At 52.9% G+C, this 20,597-nt stretch overlaps 1 protein-coding gene across 2 annotated transcripts in view; it reads left to right on the forward strand.

Moving 5' to 3' along the window:
* Positions 1-17,536, forward strand: part of MRPS5 (mitochondrial ribosomal protein S5) — a 36,249-nt gene extending 18,713 nt beyond the window's left edge. For both annotated transcript variants that reach the window (XM_064146231.1, XM_064146232.1), the window contains 6 exons: positions 6,360-6,450; positions 8,059-8,105; positions 10,462-10,519; positions 13,266-13,328; positions 15,533-15,669; positions 16,994-17,536. In XM_064146231.1, coding sequence (XP_064002301.1) covers positions 6,360-6,450; positions 8,059-8,105; positions 10,462-10,519; positions 13,266-13,328; positions 15,533-15,669; positions 16,994-17,218 — 621 coding nt within the window. In that variant the 3' untranslated portion in view covers positions 17,219-17,536. The remainder of the gene's footprint in view (positions 1-6,359; positions 6,451-8,058; positions 8,106-10,461; positions 10,520-13,265; positions 13,329-15,532; positions 15,670-16,993) is intronic.
* Positions 17,537-20,597: the final 3,061 nt, after the last annotated feature.

Below are 20,597 nucleotides of genomic sequence, written 5' to 3' on the forward strand. Positions count from 1 at the left end.
GGGACTGGAGCACTGCCTGAGGAGCAGAGGCTGAGGGACCTGGGGCTGCTGAGTCTGGAGAAGAGAAGACTGAGAGGGGATTTAATGTTTATAGATATGAAGGCTGGGGGTCAGCAGTGGGGGGACAGGCTCTGCTCACTTGCTCCCTGGGATAGGACAAGGAGCACTGGATGGAACCTGCAGCACAGGAGGTTCCAGCTCAACACAAGGAGGAACTTCTTGGCTGTAAAGGTCCCAGAGCACTGCCACAGGCTCCCCAGCGGGGTTGTGGAGTCTCCTCTGGAGACTTTGAAGGCCTGTCTGAATGTGTTCCTGTGTAACCTGAGCTAGATTGTCTGGTCCTGCTCTGGCAGAGGGCTTGGAGTCAATGATCTCTTTGAGTCCCTTCCAACCCCCTAGTATCCTGTGAGCCTGTGATATCTAAACAAAGATGAGTATAAACCCCATACAAATGAGGCTGGTTCCTCAGGTGTCTGTAACCCCCAGTTGTCAGGTTTGTCCCTTGTGCCTAGAAGTGATAGAAAATAAAATGAGCAGCAGTCTGTCACAGGTGCTTGGTTGCAAGAGCAAATGGGTTGCTTGCTTCTGTTGCCTCTGCTGGTGTGCATGTCTGGGCTTCTCCAGAACAGCCTTTGAAGGATGCTATTATGGGAAAGAGCCTGGTGAACATCTCACCATATTGAAGTGAATCATCTGATCCATTTACATACCAAATTCCTTTTTAATAAGATCAGAGCATCATTTTCCTTGCAGAAGACCTTTCAGATCACCCAGCCTTACCATTCTTTAGCTCTGCCAAGGTTGGGGCTGGACCATGGCCCTCAGCACCCCAGCTTTGCCGCTTGGAAAAACCTCCATAACAAGACTCAATTGTTGTATGTTTGTGCAAGGCAGTGTTGGTTTCAGTGTACTTCCCTTCCCCTGGCTCCCCAGGGAACACTCTTGTTTCAGTTCCCAAATTTAGGCTGTTGTGCTGCCTGTGTCCAATTTCATTGGTTCATGGATACAGGGAACAGGGTGGATACTCTGGTTCCCACCCCCTGCCATTGGCAGAGACACCTCCCACCAGCCCAGGCTGCTCAGGGCCTCATCCAGCCTGGCCTTGAACACCTCCATGGAAGGGGCAGCCACAGCCTCCTTGGGCAACCTGTGCCAGTGTCTCCTCACCCTCACTCTCAACAATTTCTTCCTCATCTCCAGTCTCAATCTGCCCTCCTCAAGCTTCAGTCCATTCCCTCTCATTCTGTCACTTGTCAAAAGTCTCCACCTCTTCTGGAGCCCCTTCAGGTCCTGGAAGGCCTCCCTGGAGCCTTCTTTTCTCCAGGTTGAACAGCCCCAACTCTCCCAGCCTGCCTCCATGGCAGAGGTTTTCCAGCCCTCTGAGCATCTTGGTGGCCTCCTCTGGACCCTCTCCAGCAGCTCCAAGTCCCTCTCTTGCTGAGGTCCCCAGCACTGGAGGCAGTGCTGCAGGTGAGGTCTGAGCAGAGCAGAGGGGCAGAATCCCCTCTTGGTGCTGCTGCTCTCCCTGGCTGGCTCTGGGCTGCCAGCAACCAGTGCTGGCTCCAAGGGGTTTGGCACCAACTGACACCCCCAAGGCCTTCTCCTCGAGGCTGCTCTCCAGCCACTGCTCACCCAGCCTGCATTTGTGCTTGGCATTGCCCTGACCCAGCTGCAGGATTACACATCAAAATAAGTTGCTCTGCAGTGCTTCCACATGCTACAAAAATCCATTCCCATCCTTTGCTAGAGCAGGAAAAAGCTTTTAGAAGCAGGCTGGGGCTCTGGTCTTCTATGAGGTTGCCAAAGATGTGAAAGGAGAAGGAGTTGTGTGTTTTGCAGGAGAAGAGCAGCAGCACAAACTTCTCTATTCAGAACTAGCATTCAGCCCACGATAATCCAAGCGCTCTAATTGTCTGATCACAGACACAAGTTTGGAGCTAAACAGATCTCTTTAGCATTCTTCTTTTAAAGAGATGGCAGACAGGTTGCTATTTCTGGATGGCTCTGCCATTCTCTTCCTTTTTATACCAGGCCAGGAGATTAAAATAATGTTTGCTGGGAAATTGCACTTTGCAGAGAAGAATTGGAAAGCCATTTTTAAAGGACTGTCTGATGAGCCAAGGCAGCAAAGCCCCTGGCTGCTGTGATTAGACTCCTAAAAAGGCTCTGCTCCCTTGCTAAAGAGAGAGAAATTGCTTATTAAATTGTTTTCTTCTGATGCAGAAAGAGAAAAGCTAACCTGAATATTTTTCCCTCTGCTTGCAGAATAGAGGGCAAAGAAGGTCAGATATTGATGTACGTTGGAGCTAAAGTTGTCAGAGATGAACAGCTGGCTTCAGTGAGTGTTGAGGGACAGCAGCAGCAGCTGCATATTGGGGTTGGTTTCTGGCTTTCCTACAGATGATTGCGTTAGGCAGAGGAGGTGATCTGGGCTGCCTGTTTCTTTAGTTCCCTGCCAGCCTGAAGGCACATTTGCTCCTTTAGAATCACAGAATGGTTGGGCTGGAAAAGCCCTTTAAGATCTCTGAGCCCAACTGTTACTTAACTCTGCCAAGGCTGGGGCTAAGCCATGGCCCTCAGCACCACATCTCTGCAGCTTTGAAACACCTCCAGGGATGCGCATTCAACCACCTCCCTGGGCAGCCTGTTCCATCCCTGACCACTCTTGCAGCAAAGAAATTTTTCCTCCTCTCCAACCTAAAGCTCCCCTGGCACAATTTCAGGCCATTTCCTCTCATTCTATCACCTGGTGCTAGAGAGCAGAGCCCACAGAATCACAGAACTAACCTGTTTGAAAGAGACCTCTAGGATCATCGAGTCCAACCTATCACCTTCTAATTAACTAACCCATGGCACCAAGTGCCTCATCCAGCCTCCTTTTAAACACCTCCAGGAATGGGGACTTCACCACCTGCCTGGGCAGCCCATTCCAGTGCCAATCACTCTTGCTGGGAAGAGCTTCCTAATGCCCAGCCTGAACCTGCCCTGGTGCAGTTTGAGGCTGTCCTCTTGTTCTGTTCCTGGGTGCCTGACAGAAGAGACCAACTCCACCTGGCTACAACCTTCCTTCAGGTAGTTGTAGACAGCAGTGAGGTCTGCCCTGAGCCTCCTCTTCTGCAGACTGCACACCCCCAGCTCACAGGGCTGTGCTCCAGCCCCCTCATCAGCCTTGGTGCCATCCTCTGGACACAGCACTCAAGGTGTGTCAGTACAGGGACAAAAGGACTGCCCTGATCCTGCTGGCCACACTGTTCCTGATCCAAGCCAGGATGCCATTGGCCTTCTTGGCCACCTGGGCACGCTGCTGGCTCATGTTCAGCTGCCAACCAGTACCCCCAGGTTCCTTTTTTCCTGGCTGCTCTCCAGCCACTCTGTCCCCAGCCTGTAGTGCTGCATTGGGTTATTGTGGCCAAAGTGCAGAGTCTGGCACTTGGACTTGTTAAAACTCCTGACACTGGATTGTGCCCATCTGTCCAGCCTGTCCAGGTCCCCCTTGCTCCCAGCTTGGTGTCATCTGCAAACTTACTGATGCTGGACTCAATACCCTTGTCCAGATCATCAGTGAAGTTATTAAACAGGACTGGGCCCAGCAGTGATCCCTGGGGCACACCACTAGTGCCAGCTGCCAACTGGATGTGGCACCATTCATCACCACTCTCTGGGCCTGGCCCTCCAACCAGTTCCTAACCAAGCAGAGTGCCCCTGTCCAAGCCAAGAGCTGCCAGCTTGGCCAGGAGTTTGCTATGGCAGACATGTCAAAGGCCTTGCTGAAGTCCAGGCAGACTACATCCACAGCCTGCCCCACGCTCACCAGGTGGTCACCTGGTCATCAAAAGAGATGAGGTTGGTCAGGAAGAGCCTGCCCCTCCTAGATCATGCTGGCTGGGTCTGATCCTCTGGTCATCCTCTAGGTGCTCTGTTATCTTGCCTGGCACTGAGGTCAAGCTAACTGGTCTGGGATTTCCTGGGTCCTCCTTATGACCCTCCTTGTCTTCAACCCCCAGCTGGCTCCAGCCTCCTCTTAGGGAGCTGTAGAGAGTAATTAGCTCTGCCCTCAGCCTCCTCCACACTAAACACCCCCAGCTCCCTCAGCTGTTTCTCTCCAGCCCTCTTCTCCAGACCCTTCCCTAGCTTCCTTGCCCTTCTCTGGACCTGCTCCAGCAGAGGCTTTGAGGGTCCCTGCCCAGCAGCTGCAGCCTGTGCTTGTGCAGCGTGGTGCTGCTGCCCTGCTCCAGAGGCTGCTGGGCAGCGCTGCTTGAAGTAGAAGGAGTCATGAAGCTGAGGCAGGGAGGATCTGAGGACACTGCAGCTCCAGCAGCCGTGGCAGCCTGTGTGCATTAGCAAGCTTGAAAGGCCTTCACAGCACTTCAGGAGAGATGCTGGCAATGGGTGACTGAACACCTTTCCCTTCAGCGCTGCTCAGAAACAGCAGCTTGAGGAGAAGCCCGTTCCATATGGCTTTGTTGCCACCTTCTGGGAAAGGAGAAGAGTGATTCTAGAGCAGGTATCTGCAAACATAGACTCATAGAATGCCTTGCATTGGAAGGGACATTTAAAGGTCATCTAGTTCAGCCCCCTGCAGTGAGCAGAGACATCCCCGCCTAGATCAGATTGCTCACAGCCTCATCAAGCTTGACCTTGAATCTCATCAGGGATGGGGCCTCCACCATCATCCTGGGGAACCTGTTCCAGTGTTCCACCACCCTCAGAGCAAAGTTGTTGTGTGTGTCCCCCTCCAAACTAAAGAGCTTTCTTTGCTGTGAGGGTGCTGGAGGCTTGGGGCAGGCTGCCCAGAGACGTTGTGCAGTCTCCTTCTCTGGAGCCTTTCCAGCTCCACCTGGATGTGTTCCTGTGTGCCCTTCCCTGGGTGACCCTGCTCTGGCAGGGGAGTTGGACTGACTGATCTCTGGAGGTCCCTTCCAACTCCTGACACTCTGATTCTTGCCTCTCTGCTTCAATTTTGGCAGTTTCTGTGTACATTTTCGGGCCCAGCAACACAGAACCACTTCCTTCTGCTCTCTCTTCCATTAAGTCTTCTCTTTAGCCTTTGTCATCTCAGTAATGAGAGTGCCTTCTGCAGTCTGCAAGTGGATTTCAGATCCAACTTGTAATCCACGTGAAGCAACAACAGGACTGCCTTGAGCATTTCCTGAGAGTGCTTCTAAAACACGTGAGAATGTGAGGGGGGCAGTGAGAAGCTGATAGCCCTTTCCATTTTATTCCTTGGTTTTTATACCATGCTTGAAATCCCAGCTGTGGCCAATCCCAGCAGCTAAATCTAAAGAGGGGAGATTTCAATGAAGCTCTACTGAGGTGACTTCTGTGCCCAGGGAGAGATTTTTAACAGCCTTTATGGATTGATTGCCTTGCAGCAGGTATCTCACAGCAGATCAGCACTGCTGCAAAGCTGGGCTGAGGAGAACCTCATAAGGTTGAATAAAGCCAAAGGCAGAGTCGTGCACGTGGATCAGGGCAGCAATGCAGGGTGGGGGTGATGAGATTGAGAGCAGCCCTGGAGAGAAGGGCCTGGGGGTGCTGGTGGGGGAGAAGCTGGGCAGGAGCCAGCAATGGGCACTGGCAGTCCAGAAGGCCAAGGGCAGCCTGGGCTGCATCCAAAGCAGCATGGCCAGAGATGGAGAGAGGGGAACCTGCCCCTCTGCTCTGCTGAGACCTCACCTGCAGGGCTGGGGCCAGCTCTGGACCCCAACACAAAAGAGACCTGGAGCTGCTGGGGAGGGTCCAGAGGAGGTCACAGAGATGCTCAGAGGGCTGGAGAAGCTCTGCTGTGGAAACAGGCTGAGAGAGATGGGGGTGGGGACAGGCTGGAAGAATTGGCGCTGTTTAGCCTGGAGAAGAGAATGCTCCAGGCAGACCTTAAAGCTGCGTTTCCTTATCTAAAGGGGACCTCCAGGCAGACTGGGGAGGGACTGTTCAGAAGGGCCTGTGGGGATAGGTTAAGGGCAATGGTTTGAGAGTGGAGCAGGGCAGAGTTAGGTTGGACCTGAGGAGGGAGTTGTGCAGAAGCAGAGTGATGAGACACTGGCACAGGCTGCCCAGGGCTGTGCTTGAGGCCCTGTCCCTGCAGACATTGAAGCTCAGCCTTGCTGTGTCCTGTGCAGCCTGCTCTAGCTGGAGGTGTCCCTGCTGAGTGCAGAAGGGTAGACAAGATGCCCTTGGAATGTCCCTTCCAACCCAGTGCAGTCTGTGACTGTCAGTGTTGTAAGAGTTCATCACAGACCCCAAATTCCTTTTTGTTAAACTGACTTCTCTTTGAAACAACTCCAAACAGAAAAGGCAGTTGGACTGTGCCCTAACAAGGTGTTTTGTTGTTTGTTTGTGGTTTGTTTTTTCCCCTTCAGGTAAAAAATGTGTTCTGCATGAAGGCAAAGGAAGGCAGAAAAAAGTCTACCCGTGCCCTGGTGGCTGTTGGAAACGGTAAAGGGGCTGCAGGTATGTCTGCTGCTAGAGGTGCCACATGAGTCAGTGTCTGTGAGCAGCAAAGGAGACTCCACAGCCTCTCTGGGCAGCCTGCTGCAGGCCTCCAGCACCCTCACACCAAAGATCTTTCTCCTGCTGTTGAGGTGGAACCTCCTGGGTCACAGTTTGTGCTCCTTGTCCTGTCACTGGGCATCGATGTGAAGAGCCCAGCCCCATCCTCTTGACCTCCACCCTTTAGCTATTGACCGGCGTTGACAAAATCCCCTTCAGTAGCCAGGTGGGGGGTGGCCTCTTCTCCCAGGCAACCAGCAATAGAACAAGGGGACACAGTCTCAAGTTGTGCCAGGGTAGGTATAGGCTGGGTGTTAGGAAGAAGTTCTTCACAAAGAAAGTGATTTGCCATTGGAATGGGCTGCCCAGGGAGGTGGTGGAGGCACCGTCCCTGGGGGTCTTCAAGAAAAGCCTGGCTGAGGCACTTAGTGCCATGGTCTGGTTGACTGGATAGGGCTGGGTGCTAGGTTGGACTGGATGATCTTGGAGGTCTCTTCCAACCTGGTTGATTCTATGATTCAGGCTCCTGTTTTCCAGGGTAGGCAGCCCCAGGTCTCCCTCTTCATAAAAACAGATACCCTGGGCCCCTCAGCACAGCTGTAAGAATTCAGAGTTACTTGTTTGCATGGCTAAGTTGGAAGGGACCTCAAGAGATCATGCTACAGTACTGCCTTCAGCTTTGGGCTCCCCAGTTTAAGAGGGACAGGGATAGGGACCTGCTGGAGAAGGTCCAGTGGAGCACTATGAGGATGATGAGGGGACTGGAACACTGCCTGAGGAGGAGAGGCTGAGGGACCTGGGGCTGCTTAGTCTGGAGAAGAGAAGACTGAGAGGGGATTTAATGTTTACAGATATCTGAGGGCTGGGGGTCAGGAGCAGGGACACAGGCTCTGCTCACTTGCTCCCTGGGATAGGACAAGGAGCAATGGATGGAAGCTGCAGCACAGGAGGTTCCAGCTCAACACAAGGAGGAACTTCTCGACTGTAAAGGTCCCAGAGGACTGCCACAGGCTCCTCAGAGAGGTTGTGGAGTCTCCTTCTCTGGAGACTTTGAAGGCCTGTCAGGATGTGTATCTCTGTGACCTGTGCTAGATTGTCTGGTCCTGCTCTGGCAGGGGGAGTTTGGACTCTGGGTCCCTTCCAACCCCTGACATCCTGTGAGCCTGTGATCTGTGATACTCCAACGCCCTGGCTGTGGGCGAGGACAACAACCTCTCATGCAGCCTGCCCTTGAGCACCTCCTGGGAGAAGGCAGCCACAACCTCCCTGGGCAGTCTGTTCCAGAGTCTCACCACCCTCATACTGAAGAACCTCTCCCTTAGTTCCAGTCTAATCCTGCTCTGCCTCAGCTTTTCCTCAGAAAGAAGCAGCTGGCACCCAGTCGTTAGGTACCCAGAATTCCTCAGCTGTTCCTGTTGTTTCTGAGGTTGTGCCTGGACCATGGAATGTAAATGCCAGGTGACAGACACGGTTGTGATGTTCTCTGCTTTTTCCCCCCTTTGCCTTCTGAAGGTTTTTATTCCTCCCCCTACTTTGGCTGTAACCAAAGGACTCTTTTCTGCCTTGCAGGGTTTGCGATGGGCAAAGCAGGCGACAGGATGAATGCTCTACGGAAGGTAGGTTGATCAAGCTGGGACTTGGTGACAAGCTCAAGGAGTTCAGAGCCACACTGCTCTCTTTTCTTCCCCCAATAATCAGTGGCTTTTGTAGGCTGTGCAAAAAAATGAGTCCACCTGCATGGTATGTCCATCTGGTACAGAGTCATACAATCGTGGAGGTTGAAAAAGACCTTTCATGGAATCATAGAATGGTTTAGGTTGGAAGCAACCTCAAAGCTCATCCAGTTCCAACCCTCCCACTGTAGGCAGGGACACCTCCCACTAGAACAGGTTGCTCAAGGCTTCATCCAACCTGGCCTTGAACACCTCCAGGGAGGTTGTGGAGCACAGAAGCACAGATTGTGATCTTCAATCATATTCTGTGCTTCTGTGCTCCACAGCCTCGCTGGGCAACCTGTGCCAGTGTCTCACCATCCTCACTGGAAAGAACTTCTCCCTAACATCCAGTTTCAGTCTCCCCTCTGCCAGTTTAAACCCATTCCTCCTCCTCCTGTCATTACAAGTCCTTGTCAATAGTCACTCCCCAGGCTTCCTGTAGCCCCCTTCAGATACTGGAAGGCTACTCCAAGGTCTCCTGGAAGTCTTCTCTTGTCCAGGCTGCAGAGCCCCTACTCTCATAGCCTGCCTCCTCTGCTCAGAGGGCTGGATCATTGGGTTAAGCCAGCACCACCAAGTCCACCTCTAAACCATGTCTGCACCTCTTTTAAATACCTCTAGGAGTGGTGAGTCCACCACTGCCCTTGGCTGCCTGTTCCACTGCTTAACAACCCTTTTAGAGAAGAAATATTTGCTGATGTCCAACCTCGACCTCCTCTGGGGTAGCTTGAGGCCATTTGCTCTCATTTATCCCCTGTTATCAGTAAACAGAGACCAACTCCACCTCACTCCTGCCTCCTTTCAGGGAGTTGTAGAGAGCCAGAAGGTCTCTCCTCAGCCTCCTTTCATAGAATGACAGAATTGTTTGGATTGGAAAATCCCTCTAAGGTCATTGAATCCAACCATTGACCCAACACCACCATGGCCACAGGTTTCCTGAACATGTCCAGCTCCCTGGGCAGCCTGTGTCAATCCCACACCACTCTTGCAGAAAAAACATTTTTCCTCATCCCCAACCTGATACTAGGGAGCAGAGCCCAACCCCCACCTCACTCCAGCATCCTCTCAGATTGCTGTGGAGAGCAATGAGGTCTGCCCTCAGCTTCCTTCTCCAGACTAAACACCCCCAGCTCCCTCAGCTGCTCTCCAATCCTGTTCTCCAGACCCTTCCTCAGCTTCCTTGCGGTTCTTTGGACATGCAGAATGAGGTTGCCCTGCCATGAGCCTGCCTGTTAATGCACTTCATTGGCTTTCTGCTCCTGCTCCCCTGGTGCTCAGCTCCCCACCCTTGGTCTCTTTGTTTCCTATATCTATAGAGCATACAATCCCCTCATGCAGTTAGCATGGAGGAATTTGTCTCTTTACCCATGCAAATTGAGCTCATTAATGCTCCTTTGGACTTCCAAATGTTCCTTGTCCAGGAACATTAATGCTCAGATGAGTAGCAGAGGTATTCTGGACAGTGAGAGTGGTGAGACACTGGCACAGGTTGCCCAGGCAGGTTGTGGCTGCCCCCTCCCTGGAGGTGTTCACAGCCACACTGGATGAGGCCTTGAGCAACCTGTGCTGGTGTGAGGTGACAGGGGAGTTGGAACTCAATGAGCTTTCAGATCCTTTCCAACCCAACCCATGCCATGAGTCTATGAATCTCTGAAACCAGCAATGCTAAAAGTCAGTTTGATGAAGCTGTTACTGTAATGAGAAGTGTTAGTTGGGGCTGTTCAATCTGGAGAACAGAAGGCTCCAGAGAGACCTTAGAGCAGCCTTCCAGTGCCTCAAGGGAGGTACAAGAAAGGCAGGAAGGAACTTTTTACAGGGGCTCAGAGTGACAGGATGAGAGGGAATGGATTGAAGCTTGAGGAGGGCAGATTGAGACTAGAGATGAGGCAGAAATTCCTTAGAGTGAGGGTGGGGAGACGCTGGAACAGGTTGCCCAGGGAGGTTGTGGCTGCTCTCTCCCCTTGCGAGGCCAGGCTGGATGAGGCCTTGAGCAGCCTGGTCCAGTGGAAGGTGTCCCTGCAGGGAGGGTTGGATCTGGATGATCTTTAAGGTCCGTTCTAACCCAACCCACTCTATCAATCTGTGAGTAACTGTGCTAGGCAAAAGCAGAGAACTCTCCAGGGAGAAGCTTCATTTCCATGAAGTAAAGGACATCACCAAGCTGATATCCTCAGGCTGCTTTCTTGCCTCTCTTCTGCCTGGTGACCTGTCCAGTGGGAAATCTCAACCCCAAATGTTTTCTGCTTCTCTTCCCCAGGCAAAGAACAAAGCCATACGCTGCTTGCATTTCATCGAGCGCTACCAGAACCACACCAGTGAGTATCCTGAGGGCTTTGTTTGGGCTTTTTCTTTCACCTTTGGAATGTCCCAACAAGAACAAAGCCTAAAGTGATGTTAACTAAACACCATTGTGAGCTGCTGTGTTGCCTTCTTCCTCTCCATGCATTATTTTACTTCTTGAGTATGCTGGATGCAGTCTTTGCTCCAGACAAGTTTAGGTGGACAGTGGTGATATCAGACTGTGGTCAGTCAGTGCCTGTGTCACATAAATCACTCTTACCTGGAAGGAATCTCTGGCTTGCTGTTGACTTCCACTGAGGTTTGTAATCAGCAGTTCTAGAAGGCTGGTGAAGATTACAGAAAGTTGCTGAAGTGTTGAGAGATTTAGAGTCACAGCATCAGAGCATCATGGAGGTTGGAATAGACACTGAAGGTCACAGAACCACAAAATCTTAGGACTTGGAAGGAACCTCCCCCAGAGGTCATCCAGCCCAACCTCCCTGCCAGAGCAGGATCACCCAGGGCAGGGCACACAGGAACACATCCAGGTGGGATTGGAAAGGCTCCAGAGAAGGAGACTGCACAACCTCTCTGGGCAGCCTGCTCCAGGCCTCCAGCACCCTCACGCCAAAGAACTTTCTCCTCATCTTGAGGTGGAACCTGCTGGGGTCCATCTTGGACCTGTTGTGCCTTGTCCTGTCACTGGGCACTACCAAACAGAGCCTGGCACCTTCATCCTGACTCTAACCCCTCAGGTATTCACAGGCATTGATCAGATCTCCTCTCAGCCTTCTCCTCTCCAGACTAACCAGCCCCAGGACTCTCAGCCTTTCCTCATAGGTGAGGTCATTGAGTCCAACCATTAAGCTAACGCTGCCAGGTCCACCACTAAACCATGTTACCAAAACCCACTCCTACACCTCTTTTAAATACCTGCAGAGATGGAGACTTGACCATTTCCTTGGGTAGCCTGTGCCAGTGCTTAACAACCTTTCAATGAAGAAATTTTTCCTAACATCTGACCTAAACCTCCCCTGGACCAACTTGAGTCCATTTCCTCTCCTGTCACCTGGTACCAGGGAGCACACCCCAAGCCCCACCTCACTCCAACCTCCTTTCAGGGAGTTGTAGAGAGCTCTAAGACCACCTCTCAGCCTCCTCCAGACAAAGCAACCTGAGCTCCCTCAGCTGCTCCTCCCTAGCTCTCTTCTCCAGACCCTTCCCCACCTTCCTTGCCCTTCTCTGCACCCTCTCTAGCCCCTCAATGTCCTTCTTGGACTGAGGGCCCCAAAACTGCACCCAGTACTCCAGGTGCAGCCTCTCCAATGCTGAGTCCAAGGGGCTGGTCAATTCCCTGGTCCTAGATTTATCTCCCTTCTAGCCTCCTGTTTTCACCATTAAAGATTCATAGATTCACAGGATGGTTTGGGTTGGGAGGGACTTCAGTGATCATCTAATTCCAACTCCCCACCCCATGGGCAGGGACACCTTCCACTTGCTCACAGCTTCATCCAACCTGGCCTTGAACACCAGATGGAGACAGACTCCTTAGGAAGGTCTGACACAGTGATGCTTTAACATTGCAAATGGGAGGATTCAAACCAGAAAGATGGAAGAAACATTCTGCCATGAGGGTGGTGAACACCGAGACAGGTTGCCTAGAGAGGTGGAAGTATTCATGGTCAGGCTCCACAGGGCTCTGAGCAATCACCTCTAGTTAAAGATATCCCTGCCCATGAGAGGGTGGGGATAGACTTTTAAAGATCCTTTCCATCCCACACTGCTCTGTGTTTGCAATTTGGGTCCTTAATACAGAGTATTTCAGGGTCTTTAAAACTGGAGGAAAAGGGGGAGCAGCAAGAGCTGTGCTGGCACAGTTTGGGTTAAGGGAGTCAAGTCCTGTCTGGGCATTTCTTTCTTACAGTGAGCTCTGTGCTTTGTCCCTTTCCATGTCAGGCAGGATTCCTGGTTGGCTCAGTCCCTGGATGCTGACAAAGCCCAGTGGCTGGGCTGGAGATACCAAGGCTGATGCTGCAGGGGAGCTTTTTTATTAATTTCACTTAATCCCCTGCATGTCCTCTCTGATTCACCCAGGGTACCTGTGTGCCATATAGTCCCTTCTCAAGAAGGCAAACCCTGTCCTGGGCAGCATCAAGAGGAGTGTGGCTGGCAGAGAGACTCTACTCTGCTCAGACCTCACCTCCAATCCTGCCTTCAGCTCTGCTGTCCCCAGCAGCAGAAGGACACAGAGCTGCTGGAGTGAGGCCAGAGGAGCCCACAGAGATGCTCCATGGGCTGGAGCAGCTCTGCTGTGAGCACAGGCTGAGGGAGCTGGGGGTGTGCAGCCTGGAGAAGACTCCAGGGGGACCTTAGAGCTGCCTGCCAGTGCCTAAAAGGATCCTGCAGGAAGGCTGCAGAGGAACATTTCCTGAGGGTATCAAGAGGCAGGCCAAGGGGGAATGGTTTGGAGCTGAGGCAGAGCAGGGTTAGACTGGAGCTGAGAAAGAAGTTCTTGAGTGTGAGGGTGCTGAGACTCTGGCACAGGTTGCCCAGGGAGGTTGTGGCTGCCTCCTCCCTGGAGGTGTTCAAGGCCAGGCCTTGAGCAACCAAGTCTAGTTGAGAGGAGTCCCTGCCCATGGCAGGGGAGTTGGAGTAGATGATCTCTAAGTCCCCTTCCAACCCCAACCTTTCTGTGACTCTTATGAATCCTTAAACATGCTGAACTGAAGCTTTGCTAGAAGGAAGAGTCTCTCTCTCATGCTTTTTTGCCCTCCCCTGCAGTTTACCACGACATCAAAGTGAAGTTCAAAAGGACAACCATCCACATGAAGAGGCAGAACAAAGGTAATTAAAGCTACTGGGCAGTGCTGAAGCTTTGTTACTCACTGCCTGGTGTTTGAGGAAGTGAGATCTGTGCTCTACCTGTTTGCTTCAGACAGATCATTTGGTGCTAGTCTGCCCTACCTGATGTCTTGAAGGTGATCAGTTGTTTTCCATTAGCAATAGCTGCTGCTGCTGCCATGGCTTTGGTATTGGAAGCTGGGGATGGTCCTTCTGGCACTGATGGGAGCTACATTTGTGGTTTTCTTCCATGTTTGCTGTAGTGTGTTCAGCTCTGAGGCACCCAGATATGGCCAAGCATAGATGTTGGGGGCAAAAGCAGTCCTGCAGCTTTTCCTTCCCTTCATGTCACCCATGTGTGCTCTGGAGTCCTGATAAGCTCCTTTCTGTTCTTTTCCAGTGGGTTTTTAAGCTCTCTTGTCAAGAAGAGATTCAGAGGTGGGAGTGGAAGTGTTTCAGATGGGATTCAGGGTGCAAGCCACCTCTGTGTGCCTGTCCCTCCCAAGTTCACACTAGGATAGTGTGGGCAGGTGGCTTCCCTTGACTGCCTTGGCCATGAACTGGAGGCAGGACACCACCCAGCCTGCTGCTTCCTCAGGGCCATTACTGCTTTATTTTCCCTCAAACCAAGAGCTCCCAGTGTGGAATCCAGTGGGATTACCTACCTTGCCGTGTGGTCCTGCCTCATGCCATCACACAGAGCAGCTGGCTGTTGCATGGCAGCAGTGCTGTCCTTTCTCCATCTGTGCTGCTGCTCTTCACTTTGCTGCCAGCTGTAGCACAGGCAGGTGCTCCTCCAGGCTGCAGTAGGGTGGCTGTGAGTGGCAGTGAGTCCATGCCTGGTAGGTGTCAGCTCACAGGTCTGCTCTTCACTGGCGTTAGTTGTACAGCCACCTCCTCCAGCCACTTCAGCCCAGGGCCCTTCCCAAGGAGCCATGGCCTCCACCCAGGCTTGTGGCTCTCCTTTTGCTCTCCGACAGTAGTGAAGCCACAGGCAGATGCTCTCCTCTTTGCCTGGAGCAGCAGCAGATCACAGAGCAAGCACACACAGCACTCTGCAGGATCACAAAGCCCACACATTTGTGGGTCCCTCAAGTACCAGCATGGCCTCTGCCCAGTTTCTTGGCCCTCTGACACACTTCCTAGGTGCCCTGCTGTTTCACCTTGATGTTCTCTACCTCATACCCCTTCCTTCTCACAGCTGTCCTTCAGGCACTCCACATTCCCAAGTCCAGGCTTTATCTGGCTTTACCTCCTCCCCATCTGCTACCCTGGCCCAGACCTGAGCCCCCCTACTCACCACCTAGGCCATCTTAAAGTGTGCCTGTGTAAACACCTGGACACCTCATGCACACCAGGAGTGGGGAAGATAGAGTCATAGATTGCATTGGGTTGGGAGGGACCCTCCAAGGGCATCTTGTCCACCCCCTGCACTCAGCAGGGACACCTCCAGCTAGAGCAGGCTACAGAGGGACACAACAAGGCTGAGCTTGAAGGTCTGCAGGGACAGGGCCTCAAGCACAGCCCTGGGCAGCCTGTGCCAGTGTCTCACCACTCTGCTTCTGCACAACTTCCTCCTCAGGTCCAACCTAACTCTGTGCTGCTCCACTCTCAAACCATTGCCTCTTGTCCTGTCACTCCAAGCCCTTTTGAACAGTCCCTCCCCAGCCTTCATTTAGGTCCCTTTCAGATATGCAGCTCTAAAGTCTGCCTGGAGCCTTCTCTTCTCCAGGCTGAACAGCCCCAACTCTCCCAGCCTGTCTACACAGCAGAGGTTCTCCAGCTCTCTGAGCACCTTTGTAGTCTTCTTGGGACTCTCTCCATCAGGTCCACATCAGTCTTGTGCTGGGGTCTTCATAGCTGGCCCCAGCCCTGCAGGTGAGGTCTCAGCAGAGCAGAGCAGAGTGGCAGGATCCACTCTCCATCTGCTTGGATCCAAGTGATGAAAGCTCAGGCCATTGGGAAGCAAGCCTGGAAAGCAGGACACACAACAGTGCAAGGTGAGGTCTCACCAGGCCACCCAGCAGCCTCCACCAGACAGACCTGCTGTGACTCATGGTCCCAGAATGCCATCTCTGAGCACTGATGTGACCTAACATGCTGGGCAACCACAGTAACGGGGAAGAGCTCTTAGTCCTGTCCTCCTTAGCTGAGTGGCATGCTTACAATTAATCAGGTGATGTTAATTGCTTTCTTCTCTCCCCCAGGGTATGGTCTTCACTGCCACCGAGCTATCATCACCATCTGCAAACTAATTGGCATTCAGGACATGTATGCCAAGGTGACTGGATCCAAAAACTTGATCAACATCACCAGGGCTCTCTTCAAAGGTTTGACTGAGCAGGTAGGTTGCTCTCCTCAGTGGCTCTTCTGGGTTAGGTCAGGGGGTTGATACTGTCAGAGTTTTGGAGTCAAAGAGATCATTTTTCTAGGCTTAAAATGAAGTCATTTCCCAAGAGCAAGCAAAATCAGGTTGTGAGTGATTCCTCAGCAGCTATGGGAAGTTCTCCATCCAGAAACAGCTGCGTGGAACTCTCCGGGTACCTCTAGGAGACGCAGGATCTCTGGGCTTTCACTTCTGGTATTTTTGGTGCCATGTGAAAAATCACCAGCAGAGGGAGTCCGTGCCCAGCTCTGGCGGCGGCTGCTGCTGCTCCTTAGTCGTCTGTGCTCTGAGTGCTCGTTGCCTGAGAGCTGACCATCACAGCTGCTTCTGCTGCTAGGGTGATGAAGATCTCTGGAATGAGTCAGGGAGGTGGTGTCACTGATGCCACTATGGAGATGTCTCTCTGGACCTGGTCGTTGGGTTATGGTTGGGCTTAAGATTCTTTTCCAACCTTAATGGTTCTTTGATTTCATCTGAGCCTTTGAGCCACCATTCCTTTTGAAATTCTTCTCTCATTTGGTCCTAGAGTCTTGGGAGCTGCTAGGATGAAGCTGCTTTCAGTCCCAGTATAGCCCTGCAAAGCTGTGGTGGGCAGAGTTGTCACCTTCCCCTAGCCAGCTTTGCCAGGATGGTCTCAGAGGAGAAGGGCTTACATGGTCCTCTTTGCCTACTGAGTTAGGTAGAGATGCTCCTCAGTCTGTGAGCTCCATCAGGCTTGAGGAAGCCTCTCACATGTTGCTGCTGAGAAGCCTCCTGGCTGGGCTGAGTCCATGGGCTGAGGCCAATGGGATGAGCTTCAGCAAGGCCAAGGGCTGGGTCCTGCACCATCATGTAGAGGTTGACCTGAAGTAAACCAGCATTGTGGATTGGAGCTTGAGGAGGGCAGATTGAGACTGGAGATGAGGAAAATTGTTGAGAGTGAGAGTGGTGAGACACTGGCACAGGTTGCCCAGGGAGGTGTTCAAGGCCAGGTTGGATGAGGCCTTGAGCAACCTGGGCTGGTGGGAGATATCCCTGCCCATGACTGGGGAGTTGGAAGTGGGTGAGCTTTCAGGTCCCTTCCAACCCAACCCATGCCATGAGTCTATGAATCTCTGAAACCAGCAATGCTAAAAGTCAGTTTGATGGAGCTGTTACTGTAATGAGAAGTGTTAGTTGGAGCTGTTCAGCCTGGAGAAGGCTCTAGAGAGACCTTAGAGCAACCTTCCAGTACAAGAAAGGCAGGAAGGAACTTTTTCCAACGGCCTCTTGCTTTGATTTCTTGTCTCTTCCCCATGCCCAGGAGAGTCACCAAGAGTTGGCCAACCAGAAGAGGCTGTGTGTGGTGGAGTTCCGGGAGGAGCAAGGCCCCCTGCCCATCGTGGTGGCACTGCCTGAGGGGACTGTCCGTGAGGATCCCGAGCCTGAAGATGAGGTTCCAGACATCAAGCTGGAGTGGAGGGATGTGAAGGAAGCTCAGGGAATGAAGAACTCTCCCTGGGCCAACGTCAGACGGACAATCTGGTAAAAGCCTTGGTCCCTCTGCTCAGAGCTGCTCCTGGGAAAGCCCAGCCCAGGTGGATTGGTTGCCTAGGCTGACATTTCAAAGGAGGGCAGCAGGTAGCCTCCCATGACCTTCACATTGCTGCTGCCATTGCTCCCCTCCAGTCTCACTGTTTGGTTCTTCTGGCTGCTGTTTGGCTGGGGACATTCAGATGGCTGCAGCCAATGTGATGATGTGGCCAAGCATGCATTGACTTGCTTTCTGGAGGTGGTTAATCAACAGAGCCCATGTGCCCGTCACAGGCTCTGGGGAAACTACTGCAATAAAGAATGCTCAGAATGAGTCAGGATGGGCTTGGTGGGGGCTTTCCTGTAACATGCCAAGGTACGGGAGATCATGAAGTAGATGCAACCAGGCTGGGGAAGGGTCTAGAGAAGAGGGCTGGGGAGGAGCAGCTGTGGTAACTGGGGGTGTTCAGTGTGGAGAAGAGGAGGCTGAGAGCAGATCTCACTGCTCTCTACAGCTCCCTGAGAGAAGGCTGGAGCCAGGTGGGGCTCTGCTCCCTGGGAGAGGAGGAGAGGAAATAGCTTAAAGTTTCATCATGAGGGAGATTTAGGTTGGACGTTAGGAGAAAGTTCTCCTTTGTGTCAGTTCATTTAGATGCTCTTGTCCCTGTGGTGGCCTTTCCCTCTGTCCACTCGTCCTCAGGCAAAGATTTAGCCCTGTTTGCACTGGGGCCACAGTGTCCACAACCGTGCCTGAGCCCAGTGCCTGGCTGCACTAGGGCTGAGGGGCACTCCCCTGCCAGCAGCACCCAGATGGGTTTTTTTCCACTGCTTTACAGGAATGCTGCACTAGCCCTAGGAAGAAGTACCTCAGCAAACCAGGTGGGGCCAGAAGGAACAGGACCAGCACGTGAACCGGTGCAGACTGGTGTAAACCGGTGTGTGGCAGGGAAAGGAGAAGTAAAGGGCAAAGGCAGAAAGAACTGAGGAGGAGAGATGGGAGCCCTGCCAAGATGGGAGCTGCGAATGCCGATGGCCACAAGGCACAGGGAGATGGCCAGGAGGAGACAGGCAGCAAAGGTGCTGGCCACACCTGGCAACAGAAGGTAGGCAGAGGTAGCACATCGCAGGGAATGGCCAGGACCATCTGGCTTGGTCAGGGCAGCCAAGCAGAAAGGTGGCTTTGTGCTTTAGTGCTGAGGTGAGGGGAGTTCGCAGGAGCAGGGCAGAGCTGGGCACCAGCCCTCCCCCGCAGCAGATGCATTCACCCCGTGCTGATGTGGTGTTGATTCCACTTCAATAGGTGCATGCTAAACCTTTAGACCCAAGTGCCTATGGCCAAAGTGGCTGTGAGGCCCCTCCCTGATCTGGAAAAGGTTTCGTTTTCCACTTCTGTTGCAAGCAGCTTGCTGTTGTCACAGTAGGAAAAAAAGAAAGGAAAGGGCAAAAAAAAAACAGGTCAAGCAGGTTTGCAGCAAGGACAAACCAGGCAAAAGAAGCAAAACTCCATCAAATGTTTTCCTCACACTGCAGTTGTAAAGCTCAGATACAAAGCCACGGGCACAGCCCAAAGGTTCCCCCTTCATCCGAAGCAACAAAAGTGGCTCCAAAGCAGCTTTCATTTCCCTCCTGCCTTATTAGGCACCTCTAAGGTGAAAGAAAATCCTGGGTCTGAAAACCCACTGAAATGAAGTCACAGGTGTGGCTTTGGCCCATCTAACAATTACACCAAGCACAAATGCAGGCTGGGTGAGCAGTGGCTGGAGAGCAGCCTGCAGGAGAAGGCCTTGGGGGTGTCAGTTGGTGTCAAACAGACCGGAGCCAGCTGTGTGCTGGCTGCAGCCAGAGCAGGGAGAGCAGCAGCACAGGGAGGGGATTCTGCCCCTCTGCTCTGCTCTGCTCTGACCTCACCTGCAGCACTGCCTCCAGTGCCGGGGACCTCAGCAAGAGAGGGACTTGGAGCTGCTGGAGAGGGTGCAGAGGAGGCCACCAAGATGCTTAGAGGACTGGGGAACCTCTGCCATGGAGACAGGCTGGGAGAGTTGGAGCTGCTCAGCCTGGAGTGGAGAAGGCTTCAGGGAGACCTTCCGGTACCTGAAGGGGGTACAGAAGAGCTGGGGAGGGACTTTTGACAAGTGATAGGATGAGAGGGAATGGATTGAAGCTTGAGGAGGGCAGATTTGGACTGGTGATTAGGAAGAAATTCTGGAGAGTGAAGGTGGGGAGACACTGGCACAGGTTGCCCAGGGAGGCTGTGGCTGTTCCCTCCCTAGCCAGGTTCAAGGCCAGACTGGGTGAGGCCTTGAGCAACCTGGGCTGGTGGGAGGTGTTCCTGCCCGTGGCAGAGGTTGGAACTGGATGATCTTTAAGGTCCCTTCTAACCCAAATCATTCTGTGGATCTATGAACTAAGCCCTGCAGAGCCTCTCACGGTGGGATGGGGAAGAGCATGGGAAGGGTAAAAGCAAGAAAACTTCTGAACTGAGATGAAATTTAATGGCCAAAGCAAAAAGCCCTACACAGAAGCAAAGGAAAACAGAGAATTCATTCCCCCGTTCCTTGTGGGCAGGTACTCAGCCATTTCCAGGAGAGCTGGGCTACACCATTCAGAATGGTGACTTGGGAAGACAAATGCTACTCTTGAACTTCATCTTCTTCTTCCCTCAGCTTTAATTGCTAAGGGCATATGGTCTGGAATGTGCCTCTGGTTCCCTGGGGTCAGCTGTCTGGGTGAGGGGATGCAGGCACCCTCAGTCAGTTTGCAGGTGGCACTGAGCTGGGAGGGAGTGTGGAGCTGCTGGGGGGCAGGTTTAGGGAGGCAGAAGGAGCTGCACAGGCTGCATCCATGGGCTGAGGCCAGTGGGATGAGATTGGCCAAGGGCTGGGTCCTGCACTTGGGGCATAACAACCCCAGGAAGGCTTCAAGCTGGGGGGCAGAGTGGCTGGAAAGTGCCCAGCAGAGACAGAGCTGGGGGTGCTGGTGGACAGCTGGGTGAAGGTGAGCCAGGCTGTGCCCAGCTGGCAAAGGAGAGCACCAGCAGCCTGGTGACTGTATCAGGAGCATGGTGACCAGCAGGAGCAGGGCAGGGATTGTCCCCCTGCACTCAGCACTGGGGAGGCCACACCTGGAGTGCTGGGTTCAGTTGTGAGGCCCTGACTCCCAGAAGGACATTGAGGGGCTGGAGAGGGTGCAGAGAAGGCCAAGGAAGGTGGGGAAGGGTCTGGGGACACGGAGCAGCAGCCATGGTGGTGTTGGGCTGAGAGTTGAATTGGATGATCTTGGAGGGCTTTTCCAACCCAAACACTTGCATGATTGATCTGAGGGGCTTTAGACCCTGGCTGCAGGGCCCCATGGCCTCTCTCCCCTCTTGCTGATGGCCAAGCCCATGGCTCCTGCTC

Source organism: Pogoniulus pusillus, chromosome 7 (assembly GCF_015220805.1).
Source record: "Pogoniulus pusillus isolate bPogPus1 chromosome 7, bPogPus1.pri, whole genome shotgun sequence".
Classification (NCBI taxonomy): domain Eukaryota; kingdom Metazoa; phylum Chordata; class Aves; order Piciformes; family Lybiidae; genus Pogoniulus; species Pogoniulus pusillus.